Below are 16,318 nucleotides of genomic sequence, written 5' to 3' on the forward strand. Positions count from 1 at the left end.
GTTTGAGTCCCATTTTCGCTGCTAAGGATTATATCCCGAATATATACGTTTCCATTCTTTCATTAACCTTTTCCTCACTAGATCGCTACAGAAGTTAGTGATATTGCTATATCTGGTGGTGTTTTTTGTACTTATTCCTTGCGAGTGGAATTCTATGCTCATATAGCATTCATACACAGTAGTGAGTAGATGCTAGTTAGTTTTGGCGGTTTCTGTTCGTGTTTAGTGTTTTGTTGTGCTGTTTTGTGTAAAGATGGATCAAGTTAGTGATTCCAAAACTTTTGATCAGGAATATATTCCTGTAGAAGATTAGGAAATGAAACATCGGTATCAGAAGACGAAGTTATAGACCAACAAACAAATTCAGATCAGTTGATGTCGCGTCTTTTCGAATAGAAGACATCTGGCACCACTTCTGCACCTCCGAGGTCCCCATTCCCTGAAATTTTAACATTGTTCCTGATAACGATAATTCTCAATTTTTTAATTATTCTTTGATAATGACCTCATCAACATTATATTCGAGGAGACGATTCGGCATGCTAATAAGTGTTCACAGAATGCTAAAAATAATTCGTGGCGGCCTACTACAGACTCTGAAATACGTGTAATTTTGGGCATAGTGATACTGCAGAACATTATTCACAAACCTGAAGAACAGATGTACTGGTATAAATATTCAATGACTGCTACACCATTCTTCCCAAAACGCTCTCATATAGGAGAGCAGATAGTACTGTCCGGAATGCGATGTGCCACTGGGCGTAATACCCTGCTTTCGAGTCTATCACACGACAAGCAACATTTAACGCCTTGATAACAGCACTGGTATTGTACCTCATAAATTAATCCATAAAAAACATAAGTTGGTAAATAGTTCAGAAGAAAATCAAAGTGGGACAACTACCAGAGCTGGAATCAAGGTGCACGAGATAACTCGGGATAATAATTCAGGTATGAATGTATGTCTATTTCATAGTAATTTTTTAGGTATGTAAGAAAATTAGTGATTTACAGTGATTCTGCAATATTAAATGATCTCTTTACGAAAATAAAAAAATGACACTTTTTTCACAAAACTGGTAAAATATATAGTAAGGGAAGAGGTTAAAGAATTCACAGAAAGAGAGGTGACAATGAAAAGATGACTTTTAGGATGATTATGAAAAACACAGAGCAAGCGAAGATGCAACAGTGATTACGATGTTTAGGAGATAATGATGAGGATGAATATGAAGGTGATTGCGATAAGTATGATACAGAAAATTAAGATTGTGGTGGTGAAATAGCTGAGAACAAGAGAAGAAAGGTAATAATGAGACATATTAACAAGACGAAGATTGATGATGATGAAGGTGGAAAATAAAAGGAAAAAGATAATGATTATGACAATGTTGGGCAGAAAAATGAGAAGAAAATAATAATAATAATAATAATAATAATAATAGTAATAATAATAATAATAATAATAATAATGGCTTTATTTAACCTGGCAGAGTTAAGGCCGTAAGGCCTTCTCTTACACTCAAACCAGGATTAAAACTTGCTTACAGTTGAACATAAAACTGAATCGGAATTAAGTAAATTACATACTGATACAATTTAGGTACATAATGAGATCAAAAGAGGTAGTTACATAAAATTTACCTCATAAAATAAAAATAAACATAGTGAAATACATATTAATGTTCTTAGAATCAAATACGAATCACATAAAAACAGATGCCGATAATTCAATAAAAAAAATGTACACAGTAAAAATAAAAATAAACACATTAGTATACATATTAATATTAGGGGAGAGTCGGGTAGAATCGGACATCGGGTAATATCGGACAGTGAGTTTCTTTCATCTACCACATGATGATAGTACCTGATTGACATGGTTACGTTTCTGTGATGTCGCATAGAGAAACGTAACCATGTCATTCAGGTACTACCATATGGTGGTAGATGAAAGAAACGCACTGTCCGATACTACCCGATGTCCGATACTACCCGACTCTCCCCTAGATTACAATTAAGTAGGATTTACATAATTAAACCAGAAACCGACAATTGAATAAAATGTACACAAAAATAGATTAATAAAAAAAAAACAACAACACAGTGGGATACATATTGGCGTTAAGTGATAAATAAACACGATTTAGATAATACAAATAAGAAACAAAAAAATAAATAAATACAGTGGAACACATTCTATTAAATATTTGCAACGCGTTAGGTCTGGCAACTCATCATAAGATATTTTTCTAATTTACATTTAAAGGAAATTAAAGTTCGGCAGCCCTTGACTTCAGGCGGCAGAGAATTCCAATGACGAGAAGTAGCAACAGTGAAAGATGAAGAATAAAGAGATGATGTGTGCAGTCGTATTTCTAGCGTGTTATCATATTGTGACCGAGTATTTAAGTTATGATACCGAGAAAGACTGTGGAATCGGACAGATAAGTAAGAGGGAGTAGAGGTGTGCAAAATTCGGTATAAGAGAGAAAGGGAATGTAACTTCCTCCTCTCATTTAACCTGAGCCACGATAATTTATCGAAAGAAGGCGAAATGTGATCGTAGTAGCGGACATTACAAATGAAACGAACACACGCATTATGAACACGTTGCAGTTTCTGGGATAAATCCACCCTGAGATCACTGAATAAAGCGTCACAATAATCGCAGTGAGGCATAATAAGAGTCTGTACAAGCGTCTGCTTTAATTTAGCTGGATAGTGGTACAATCTTTTTAATGAGTGAAGAGTGGAAAATACTTTCTTGCATGTGTGTTTGATATGCGTGTCCCAGGTAAGGTTAGATTCAAAATGAACTCCCAGGTAATGATAAATGAAGAAAAGATGGCCAGAACATCATGATATTCATATATAAGGTGAATCAAAAGTCTGGAACCATATAAATATCTTCAATATGCTTGACTTTCGATCACTATAGGTGTTACCAGTATATTTAAGACCAAATGCTCTACCAGTGACACATTCGATTCTAGCCCTCAGCCATCTCAAAAGCCGCCATTTTGAATGCAACTTTGAAATTTTAAATGGAAAGTGGGTCATGTAGGTACTGCAAATCATATGAAATTTTCAGAGAAAAACAATGGTGCAATCCGTTTTGAGATATCTCTAATCGTTTTCATGTTATTTAAAGATAACTGTCATAATGACACAAACATTAGTTACTGCATCTACATATATTTTGTGTATGGTACGGTACTAAGGAGGCTTTGGAAAAGGTGTTTTTATGCAATTCTGGTAATTAACTTTTCCTGCTTTACTGTTTGGTTAACCTGTGACAGTTTCAATGCTTTGTTGTGATTATTTGAAGCTTTCCTATAACAAATTTCTTGATTTTCGTGATGACATTATCGAAAGAGAAAAGAATTGATATCATTCTTCATTCTGGTAGGTTAAGCCACAGAAATGTTGCACCAGACTTGACGAACAGTTCCCTGGACATTGGATTGGTCGACGTAGACCAGTAGAATGGCCGGTCAGGTCTCCAGATTTAACACCCCTCAATTTTCTCTTTTGGGGTTACATAAAGAGCTTTGTAGGATGAAGAGAAAATTGAGAATGTGGAACATTTAAAGAATTGTATCATTGTTTTCTATCACTTCCCTAGCATTTGTTTTGTTTCTATCACCTCTCTCGCATTTGTTTCTTTTGCCAACATTGCACTTTCAATAAATTGTTCCTTTTAAAATGATTCATGTTTATTTCATCATCCTAAATTAAAACTTTTCTATCATTTACCTTGTTTATGTTATTTAGGTTATGTTATAGCTTTTGCTGTATGAGATTATGGATGGTCACGTATCACAGATTGATAAATTGAAGCGGACTGCAAGCGTTTTAATAAAAATGAAACTAAATCAACAAAGCCTTCTTGACTAGTAATCGCCCAATGAGTTCAATGAAGATTGCATAGTTGGTACAACTGCTGATCATAACACGCTACTGCCATCTAGTGGAATATTTGTAATGATGAGATGGTACAATAATACATGTTTAGTAGTATACATATTTTAGTAAATCAGTTAATATTTATTGTATTAGAGTACTTTATTTCTTCCTAATCTTAATGTACTTTCTCGTAATCGTATAATAGTCAATCAAATCCGACACGAGTTTTGATTTCTGTAGATAAATCAAAATCTCTAGTGAGATTACTATAGATAGAAGCATAAAACAAAAAAAAGCATCAAGAATTTTATTATTATTGGCAGTCTTTGCGGTGTGCCATTTCTGTGCAGTTACTAATGAAAAAATTGGTACTAGATCATCGTGGAATGACAGTACAGGAACGTGGAAAAAGGAAGTATTTGAAGAGAAGTTGCCTTACGTCTTATGACTAGGGATCGGATTTTTAGGTTTTCAAAAAGATCATTTTAGGTTTTTGGAATAGGTGGAATAGTTTTTTTTTTTTTTTTAGGTTTTAGGTACAATCTGTGAAAGGGGTCGCAAAAACTGCCCGATCGTTAAAAGTGTAACCCTGCAGTTACTCTTAAAAAAGTATTTATTAAGGCAACATGGACCATGAAACTGACCTTTTCAAGAACCAAACTATTTATCAAAATTTATAAGATTCGAAATTTTTGCTCCTTCCCCTTTAACATTGTTTGTAGTTTAAATAAATTAATATATGACAATTAACATTTTATCTAATATAATTTGTCTTGATATAACTACATAATTATTTCAATTTTCAATAGATAAAAGGTATAGCACACATACAAAACTTTTGAATTACATATCTTCAAACTTCATCAAGAATTATTTTAAAAAGTAACAAACAAACATACAAAACAACATTATTTACTGCTACTGTTCCTGGTTGCAATATATGACCAAATATTTTTAAAGATTCTGGACTGAGAAGTTTTTTCTATTGTCTCTCAAAATACATTTGAAGGACGAAAAGTTCTTTTCACAGCACATGACGTCATAGGTGCAAATTTCATCGCTATCACTGCAGCAGGTACCCACGGTAACTGACAATTGAAGCTTTCCTCCTGGAAATTGGAGCACACATTTTTTCATTTTCCAAACCCTGGATTCCTCTGCAATACTTTCTTCAGTTTTAATGTGACGGCTCCACCCACGGATCCTGGTACTTGCTTGTGTAGAAGCGAGTCAATGACACCAATTGTATCTTTCAGTTGTAGCGACGAAGATTCCAAGTACTCAATATATTATTTTGGAAGGTCACTGAAATGTGTCTTGAGGAAAGCAAGGGAATCATAGATGTTATCACTGATAAGTACAGATTTTGCCTTAGGGATTGAGGCAGCCTCCTCCACGTCGAGAATGTTCTTTCCTCTCTCTCTCTCTCTCTCTCTCTCTCTCTCTCTCTCTCAATGTTTTTATATTTCTCTCAAAATAAAAAAATGCAATATATATGTCAGTAAATACAGGATAATGCTTATCAACGATGATTTAGGTTTTTTAGGTACTAAGGTCCCATAGGCGGAGAGAGAACCATTTCCTTGGGCGGGGGGGGGGCAAAGTAAAACCATAGAATCCCCATATAACGGGGTTATGGGGGACATTATTTACCTCCTTTCCCCCGTTATAGCTTGACCGTGGTACAGTATATCGGAATATGATCATTTAATAAAGGTATTTTCGAGAGCATGCTTTTATAGTGTTACATCCACAACTGCGATGTTTCGGACCGAGTTGTATAAGGCTTGAACTGTAGGTTTACTACAAATTATAATAGGGCATAACTTAAAACAGTCTCCATCTTTTTCTCTCTCGTACAGAAACACATGCATTCATCAATAAAACTACGTAACAGTGTTAATAGAAATTTTTTTATATAAAGTTTACGTTCCTGAACATATCATTATGAAATGCAAACTCTAATTATTTTATCTCGTCTTTAAGTTTACAAATAATACCGGGATCACTTTTCTTTTTTCTGCATTGTTGTACATTATGTTTTTCATATTTCTCCAAGTGGTGGCCTGAAAACCTACAGACTTGTACAGGTCGTTACAAAAGAAACATTACAGTGCTTCCATTCCTCAAATGAGGTATAGAAATTCTTATATCTTCAGAAATTTAAAATAGTATATTATGCAACGAGCCTATAATGGTAGTAATTAAGACGCGAGTATGTTTATGAAACAAGCGCAAGCGAGTCTTAATTACAATTATAGTCAAGTTTCATACGACTTTTTATGCTCGACCATATTTCTAACTTGAAATTATTCATAAGTATTCATGTTATTCTTATCTGACTGAGGAGCGGAACTGATCTAGTGCAATACCTCGTAAATTGTGAGATGTGCGCAGACGCGAAAGTATTGATTTTTTCCGAGAAACAAATGTTGACATTGACCTTGATATAATCTAGAGAGTAAAATGAACATTAATCTTGATATAACCTTGAAATTGAATTAGACATTGAAAAACGAGATGACAAATTGAATTTATTTGAATATTATGTACAATTAACGCTAATTATTATAGTAACAGAACTAGTTGTCTTTCGATTGCATTTCCGAGAATAATCGATACTTGCGCTTTCATATTGCTACAATGGTATTTTCTGAACTTCAATGAATAGGTGTACTTTAATGAGGTCCATTACATTTCGGCATGGTCGAGCATAAAAAATATTACAGTCCAGAAGTCATTAATTAATCAATTTAAGAACAGAAACTTAATCATAAACAAAAGCAAAAAAGATCAATTTTTTTCGATGTTGGTAACTGTATAGCATCTATTAGATGCTTTATGGTTGTGCTAACAGATGGAGTTATTTGTCAACAATGTGACGCTTAAACGTGTATTCAGGTTACTGCCCAGCGACAGTCGCTAATATTAACCCGGCACACTCACAATCATACAAATTTCCAGACTGTAGACACCCAGGTAATTTTTCTTCTTCAAGAAAAATTCACCGGGAGTCGAGCCCGGGAATCGAACCAGGGACCTCCGGATCAGCAAGCCAGCATGCTGACCAACAGACCACGGAGGCAGTCAAAAAATCCTTTGAATTCAATATTTCCTAACGTTAGTAGAAAAAAATTCAGACAAGTTTGGGGGGGGCAATGTTCCCCCATGCCCCTCCCCCATAACTCCGCCTATGTAAGGTCCAATTTAGGTTTTTTAAGGTTGAACAGAATTCACATATACGAATTCTACGATCATGATTCGGAAAGGTATTGAAGAAATTAGGAGTTCAGAAGCAAGGAAAAAAATAGGTAAAACCCTACAAATCCGGTCCCTAATTATGACTGACACATTGCTAATATTAAAAGTATTACAATCGCGAGCAATAAAGAAGTCAGAAGGAACCTGGTCGACTTCAGAACAAGCGCAGTGAATAGCTTTCAAGTGGGAATTACGGAGCAAGCGCAGCGCTAAAAATAAATAAATTAAAATTTAATCTCCTCAAGGACTTGGCCGGCGAAACATCTGCATAGATTTTTTCCACGAGACGTGCCGGCCGCCCACTAGCAGGTAGGCAGCTCCTCAGAGCGGCAGCAGATGGGGACGATAACAGTGCTCAGCGTTCTGCGCCGCGCCTCGGCGGGCAGTCTGACACGCGGCCATGCGCCCTGCGACCCGTCCCACACGCGCACTGGACATCACACACATACCAGGAACAATAATGTCAGGACTGGACACCGGCTGTGAGCTCAGCTGAAGCTTTGTGTACGTATATTGTGACGATGTTGAAGATATTTTGCTCAATGCGTGTGTTCCTAACAAGAGGGCTTCAGCAGAAAGACTTCTAGACAAGAATCCATCGGGTTTCGAAGTGAGTACTTCCATTAAAAGAACAGAAGAAAGCATCTGTTGTTGATTTTTTTTTGCGACGTAAGAAATTATTGACACTATTTTAGCTAAAGAAGGGACTACGAATTTTTTTGTGTGTTTTCGATCGTGTTTCAAGTGGCGAAGACTGTTCCTCCTGGTATTGATCAAGTGGAAATATTGACTGTACAGAATCTATAATTCTACGAAATCGTGTTGCATGATACCACATCTTAGCAAGTTTATATGTAAGTATTATCTCATACAAATAACCACCGTAACAAATTTCTTAAATTTCCAAAGACTTACACATATTACCTGTAATATTACAGAATCATTGTATGAAACTGAAGTAATATCACTAATATTAAGAAAGGTGGCAAGAAGACGATACGAAGTAAACGAATTTTAAAGTTCTCAGTGAAAAAAAAAAGTTTTGAAAAACATCTACCGGGTTTCGAAGCGAGTACTTCCAGTTACAGAATTCTGAGAGAGAGATTTTACTAATACTTTTTTCTTAAGTATTGACAGTTTAACATTAACAGAACTAAAAAGTTTATATTATGTAATTTGGTGTGTTTTTGTTGTGTTTATATACGTGCAAGACTGTTATGAAACGATACACTGTAAGACTGCCCTCAATATTGATCAAGTGTGAACACCGGTAACGGCGAATTTATAAATAATTAATTCCCGATGGTGCGGCACCTAGACAAGCTTACATGTGAGTACTGACGCTTAAAATAAGACTCTATAATACATAAATTGCATTTTCCTTGAATTTTATGAGAACAGTTGTCAGTAAAACTGCGTAACTACTTTTTAATATTACAACAAAAATAATATTAAGCACAACAAAGAAGTATTGCTATAAAAAGGACAAATTTTTATAAAATTCTGAGTTTTCTCTAACTTTGAGTTTTGCTACAGTTGTATGTGTATACGAAGAAAGATGACTACAATGTCAGTTCAACTGCTTTGGACGAAAAATTCTCAATCAGTGAAAATCTTGGTAGCAACAAACTTGAGCGGCAAAGCATCGGCGTTCTAAACGTTTCGTCAAAGATTTTTTTTGTAATTTCCATACACATACAATGCCTGCAGTGCCTCTTTCAGTGGAATCAAACAGCAACACCAGTACATTTTCAGAAGACCCAGAGAGAGAATTTACAACTTTATACCAAGAATCAGAATTCACAGATGTCTCAGGTATCGCATTTACAGTCTTGCAGGAAGATAATCTCAAGATTAACAGGGATGAAGAAAGCGACGATATCGACCAACCCTTAGACGAAGACGATTTCGAAACACGTGAGCACACCCAAGCGAATCTGAGCCGATTTAACAGTAGCCACAAAGATCAGAAGATACTGAACCGCTCAAATGCCTACATCCTTCAACAGAAGCTTATGGACTTGAGTAAGTCGAACACAAGCGCACATAATCAGAGAAATCAGAAGAAACAGAAGCCTATAGGGAAGGTAATTAATAATCTGAGAGAAAACAAACCTTTGAGTAAATCAAACGGTCACCTGCCTTATCAAGAGAAATATCAGCTCAAGAAAGATATCAGTAAATCGTTTAATAATTTACAACGCCAGAATATCAATCAGAGTGAGAAGAACGTGGAAAAAGAGCATAAAAACTACCACAGATACTGCCATCTGTCCAGCAGTAACTACCTGTACAACAATATGACTTCGGTGAAACAAAAGCCTATCTACGATCGAGAATTTGGAAGCCTAACAGATACCAAAACGCAGAAGATCGAATCAGGGACGGGGAAGAGAAGAAGTCCCCCAGGATCAGAAGCTTACATAACGATGAATGGGAATAACAATAATAATATAAATGGACTGAAAAACAACGAGAAGAACAACAGATTTTACGGGAGCTACACGAAGAACGGATTCACGCACAACAGGATGAATGAGAAGAACCAGATGAACAGCGAGGAGAGCAGGAAGCCGCTGTTCATCACGACGGTGAAGAGCGGCAAGTTCCTGGACCCGCCGCCGGAGCTCGCGATCCTCCTGGGTCTGAACCACACCCTGAACGACTCCGTGTCCAGCTCCACGAACGGCAGCAGCAACTCGCTGAACGGCAGCATCAGGGACCGGCACCAGCAGCAGGTGCTGCTGTACTCCTTCTCGAGCCAGCCCAGGGTCCTGCACCAGCACCACCACAGGGCCAAGTGCGAGGCGGCGGCCAAAGTCGTCAACAACAGAGTCCGCAGGGAGGTGTCCAACAACTCTCAGGACAAAGCGTGAGTAGCGGTTCACTCGAGCTAGAATCCTTTCTTGATGTTGTTCAGAGGTTCATTGACACTCAGCTCTTTACAGGAATTTGCCTTCAGACTCACGAAACTAGAGAACTCACGAAATGTAGAGCCTAGGAAATGGGCAAAAAATTATAACATTTGGTTCTGTAAACCACAGGAAGTTAGATGCGGGTTTCTGGTTTACAGAAAAGTAACATTTCATCCAATTTGAGAATATTTTTAGTATCGTAAATTAAGGCCGTGTCTCAAAGCTACATTTACAACTGAAGTGAACTACATTGTTGACTAAATAGCAGGATTTGACGTCAGAAATTACAACCCAAAGCTACATAGTGCATAGCAATCTAGTAAATGAAAGCTGTTGACTTGTTAAGGGGAGAGGATGGTATTTTTGATGAAAAATTACTAAATTAAAAAAAAAAATCTTTAAAATACACTGTGATAAGTGTGGATCTCCATTTTTTTACTTCCTGCATGATGGATTTTTAAATCACTCGCCCACTTTTATTATTGTTTCCGGTAAATTAAATTTTCAAAACATTTTTTTTCTTTAAAATAACCTTTGATATGTGTGGAATGCATTGCATAACATTTTGTGGGTATTTGTGCCCTTATCGGATGTTGAGACGTCATTTTTAAACTTTCTGCGCTATGGATTTTTAAATCACACGCCCGCTTTTATCGGTTTCCAGTAACTTAATTTTTTTGCTACATTGCCAGACAAAATGGATATAATTTCTGAACTATTAAAGATACAGGCAAGAAATTTAGAACACACATTCTTTAGACTATTAGGAAACTTTTCTCTGTAACAGAATTTTGTTATTTGATTTCATTTTAAAAATACGTCCGTTTGTTTGCAAGAAAGGAAATCAGAAAACTGTTATTAAATTTTAATTTGTTTATTTTACAAACGTAGGGACTAATATCAAAATTCTGTTACAGACAGTTTGTAGAACATACTTTTGCAAATACATTGCAAAAACTATTTGAATCTATCTTTAAAAACGGTTTAGATATATCGGTTTCAGTACAATCCTACATTGGGTATATTTTTTTTCAAATTTGGGCCCCCAAATAATTTTTTTTTTTTTTTCAAATATTTTTATATGGTTGAGTTGCCACAGCTATGAGCTCTCTACATACAAAACATTAATAATTTACAGCAAATAGGAGACAAGTTTTAAAAAGTACCATCCTCTCCCCTTAACTTGTACACTAAACAGACTAATTAGCGATTGGGGTATGAAATCTGAAGGTGCTTTAACATTGAACATTGACTGCTTTACATTTTTTAAATATTGTAATATTTCAGGCCCTTATCTTTTCCACACATTTCGATTGTTGATAGCAAAACGTAATTTTCATAGATATCTTTTGAATATCTTTTACATTTCTACGTTTATTTTCTAGCGTCTGAGGAAACTAAGGTAGATGTCCCTGATATGGCCATGCTAAGGTTTAAGAATTTTTCTAGCCGCCATTTTGAAAAAAAAAATGTAAATCACTTCTTTCTTACTCGTTCTCAATCTAATGGACTTTCTTAAAACAATTTACTTTCCCCATAAAAATAGCTTTAATTGTCCAAAAAGTCCCAAATTCCAAATGTCTACCTAGTGGCCATATCAGGAACATGTGCACATGATATGGCCACCCTTGTTCCATGTTCTACAAATCGTGATTGTTTTCAGTTTGATAGCGCAGTTGTGCTAAAATTAAATAATGTTGGTGTAAAATGAATAAACATAACACTTAATAATCTTTTTTATAATTCAAAAGTGTAGTCAAAACAGGTTTTTCCATCAAAAATTAAGATGTTTTTCTTAAAATACAAAATTTTTGCGTAATCCCAGCTATAAGGCATGTAAATTTGTCAGTGAAAAAATAAAAGTGAAATGAACTTGATATGGCCATGGTGCATTTCATATGGCCATATCAGGAGCAGGTAAGCTTTCACGAAAATAGTTTGATTATGAACAACTCGTAAAAGATACGTCATCAACGACAACACCAATCAACAGAACATTAAAAACTGAATGGAGTACTATGGTTTTCATGAAACAAGTCTTTGAAAAACATGCATAAAACAAAGGAGACTTACCAGAGAAAAATAAGAAGAGGTCACATGAAAACTGCATAACAGGCAACTGACGCCATATTGCTCAACCTGACTGGATGGAAAACGATCAAGTGTCATACTAGGATGTCCTTTCACTGGATGCTGCTGCAATTTAGCGGATTTTTTTGGTTAATTAACTCACAATAGGGGGGTGGCCATATCAAGAACATGGCCATAACAGGAGCACCCACCTTACCATTCATTTTGTAAACCGGAGAATAAAGTTCCATGAACTGTTCACTGGGAAATTGTTTATAATCTCAGAATTAAAATTTCCAAACAATAACAGCTGATAACTCGTAATGAAACTGCACTAGGACACAATTTAGTGCTATAACGTCATGTCATGGTTTTTATAAAAAATAGTCTATGAAGAAGGCCATGATTCCAGCATACATACCCAGAGCTCTCTAGAGCGTAGTTTACAAGTCAACTAGTATAGTTGTGTAGTATAGACTTCAGCTTTGGGGCATGGCCTACTATTAATTCTGTCTTTAATATTATGCAGGGATTATTGATCTATAACGGATTAAGGCAGAAAAAATCGACAGGTCCAAATCTTTACTATGCTGCATGTTTTCACATAGATCTACGTGTGGGTGCGATCATCTATCGACAGGAACATAGCCTTACTATACTGCAAATCTTTACGTAGAACTACGTGTAATTTTTTCCATTATTCTCCTTGTATTTCCCTTGTCATTTTCTTTATCTTGTTCTTTTTCAGTTGGTTATTTAACGACGTTGTATCAACTATTAGGTTATTTAGCGTCGATGGATATTGATAGCGAGATGAGACCGAGGCCATAGATTACCTGACATTCGGTTTAAAAAACCTCGGAAAAAACCCAAATAGGTAATCAGCCCAAGCGGGGAATCGAATCCGCGCACGAGCGCACTTTATTCTCCTTGTATTCTTCTTCTTCTTCTTCTTCATATATTCCTTTTTTCTCCTTCTCTAGTATTATTCTTATTTTCAATGTATTCCCTTTGTCCTCGTCATATTCCACTTGTTTTATTTGTATTCATCTTGCTTTCCTTGTCTTTTCTTTGTTTTTCTCTTCGTTTTCCTCGTGTCCTTCTATTCCCTTTATTGTAATTGTATTCCCCTTTCCCCCTTGTATTTTTCTTGTTCACTTTGTTCTCCTGTCGCTCACCTCTGCTGAGGCATGTGGACGTAAAATTAGCAGTTGTTTGGTCGTGCTTCGCACCCTTCATGAGCTGTCGCGTCACAAATTATTATTATTATTATTATTATTATTATTATTATTATTATTATTATTATTATTATTATTGTTGTTATTATTATTATATTAAAAGAACTTCGGTTTCGGACACCAGCTATATCTGGATCATCGTGCTTACCACACGATATCTCCGCTCTGGTTGGATGATCGTTCACCTCTGTTTATGCATGTGAACGTGAGGTCAGTAGACGGTCTTGAACCTTTTTGAGCTCTCAAAACACTTATTATGTTTTATTTGAAAGAAATCAGTTCCTGATAGCTCCAGATATGTCTTATCGGGCATTGATGTCATGCAAAAATTTCCAAGTAGTCTAAGTGACCATGGACTTGTTCCACTATTCTCCCTTAACCATACCATATCTTATCTTTCTCTGTATCCGGCAAGACAAGACAAAGATAACGTTATAATACTCGTCTTCCAGTGAGTGTGGGTATTCCTCACTAGCTGCCCTCTGTGACTAATGGCATCTCGTCTTGTCTCTCGGTTTGCACACGCTTCCGTGGCGTTAATATCACGAGGTAATTGACGCTAAGTTGCAGTAATGGATTTAGTAATTGCTAATTTGGGAAGGTAATCGATAGCATCTCAGATTGATTTACCATATTACTAGAAGACCATTATGATAACGATGGTGCATACAATATGATGATGATTTTAATTTTAATTTAATTTACAAACTTGAGCATCATGGGTGCAAATGATGAAGATATTTGCACAATTATAATTAAAAATTAATTAATATTATAAAATGACATATCTATGAAACAACAGACACAAGTCAGCGACGAAAAGAAGGCAATTTATCGTTCATGCCTCGCTCATGCTCGTTCTGAAAAGGATTATTAGGCCTATAATGGTACATTTGTTCGGATAAAATTTGTGCACACTTAAAGGACAAAATTAAATTCTTTGAATCGCTTATTATCATAATACACTGCTCTCTTAAATTGACTGAGCATATTAGGAATTAAATCAATGGCTTTTCCAAAACACGCTATGAAATATTTCATAAAAAAATTTATCTCGGAAAGGAAGCAAAAACGAGCAAAATTGCATTAAACTTTTTTGTTTGAAATATCTCGAAGAATAACTCCCTGAAATTAATGACATTAGGCCTACTTACAGTTCACTCTGTTTACCTATACATGCATGGAAGGTTAAGGGTCTTCTTTTCGAAGCTCGGGGAAGTTCTTTTAAATATACTAATAGTTATTTGAAATCTCTAGGCATACTACGGCATGCTATTGAAAGTTTTTTTCCCCAAATTCTAAAGGACTCTATAGTCATACCACTCAATTGTAACCTACATAATCACTATTAGTGTTCTACCATAATTTTATTGCAGTTTTTATAGTTAGTAATGTTGGTTTTCAAATTAGTACTTTTTTCATGTTAATTAGTTAAAGTAAATTCTTGTGTTGTATTGTAATCTGGATTTCAATGGTCACCTGGTCTGCCAGGCCTTTCTTTGTGAGAATTTATTATTATTATTATTATTATTACTATTATTATTATTATTATTATCATTATTATTTTAAAATGTTTTCATTTAGGCAGTTCCTCTGAAAACCCTTTATTTGTAGGGTAAAGTTGCCTAATTCCGTGACATATTTAATAAAGTCTATATTTATGCCAAAATTGTAATACAATTTTTAAATAACACCTAAATGACGTTATTTGGACCTTCAGCTACAGTTTTTACAACATTCAGTGTCAACAGTTTCACAAGTTTGGTATATAATATATGATTCTTAATTGTTATACAAAGGCTCCTAAATCCGTGACAGGGATCCAAATTCCGTGATAGTGGTTTCCTAATTCCGTGACTGATATCCTAATTTCGTGATACTAAAATAATCCTCATTAACTGCTCAGAAAACAAACGTGTATTTGGAAAAACACTTTAAAGTCATGGTATATTGTTTTGATATGGATTAACCAAGAAATTACAACATAGAAGAAGAGCCAAAGTGACAATTTGATAGAAAATACTTGTGTAACTACATAAATACATATTACATATAATTTATATTATAAACAAAATAAATGTAAAGTTAAATTCAATACAAAATTAAATTTGAATAAATTGAATTATAACACAATTATTTCTCACTAGCCGTACTCGTGCGCTCCGCTGCACCCGTTAGAAATAAATATAAAGTAATTACATAATTAAAATAGGACATTTGATCCAGGGAACATTCGTTTTTAATATAAGGATAAAACGTTTATTATGTTACTTAATTTAAATTGTATTTACATAATTAAAATGCGATCATTTTGATCCAGAGACCACTCATTTGGTCATAAAAATTATTTTAGGAAATACAGGAAACGAATGTACAGAATAGCCTATCAAGTTTTCTGTGCATGAGAAGCTATTTTAATCTTACCTGTCCTCGATTCACTCAGAAGTTACTGTAATAACATTATAGCATTATGTCCATCTAGAGAAACTACACTTTCCAATGGTGAATTAATAATTAATTATACAAATCGGTTAATTTAGGTTCTGATATTACTTCATACAAACACAGAAACATTCTCTGTAGGCTATCTTTCATAGCTTTCGATTGTTGCTGTTCAAGGCCCCTTATAGACGAAGTCATTTGTTTTTTAATTCATTACACGGCCTTAGATGGCAGTTATTTTAATTTTATAACTCATTTATCTCATTAAATATCAGTCCTATCAAAATTTTTCAAGGAATAAAACTTATCGGAAATTATTTTTAAAGAAACTTTTGTTATGTAACAGTTTTCACAAAAATCAATAATAAGCGAGATATTTCGATTTATTTAATTCAGGCCCCCTTATAACCCCCCTTTTAAATAATGTATTTTGAATGCCATATAGCCTAAAATCTAAGTTACAACGAACTTAATTTATAT

The 16,318-nt window shown here is 35.0% G+C and overlaps 1 protein-coding gene across 1 annotated transcript in view; it reads left to right on the plus strand.

The window, feature by feature from the left end:
• Positions 1-7,475: 7,475 nt before the first annotated feature.
• Positions 7,476-16,318, plus strand: part of Rsph3 (Radial spoke head protein 3) — a 182,713-nt gene continuing 173,870 nt past the window's right edge. Inside the window, exon 1 of the mRNA XM_069832746.1 lies at positions 7,476-10,045. Within this exon, the coding sequence (XP_069688847.1) occupies positions 8,874-10,045 (1,172 nt within the window). The 5' untranslated portion in view covers positions 7,476-8,873. The remainder of the gene's footprint in view (positions 10,046-16,318) is intronic.

This window comes from Periplaneta americana, chromosome 8 (genome assembly GCF_040183065.1).
Source record: "Periplaneta americana isolate PAMFEO1 chromosome 8, P.americana_PAMFEO1_priV1, whole genome shotgun sequence".
Lineage (NCBI taxonomy): Eukaryota > Metazoa > Arthropoda > Insecta > Blattodea > Blattidae > Periplaneta > Periplaneta americana.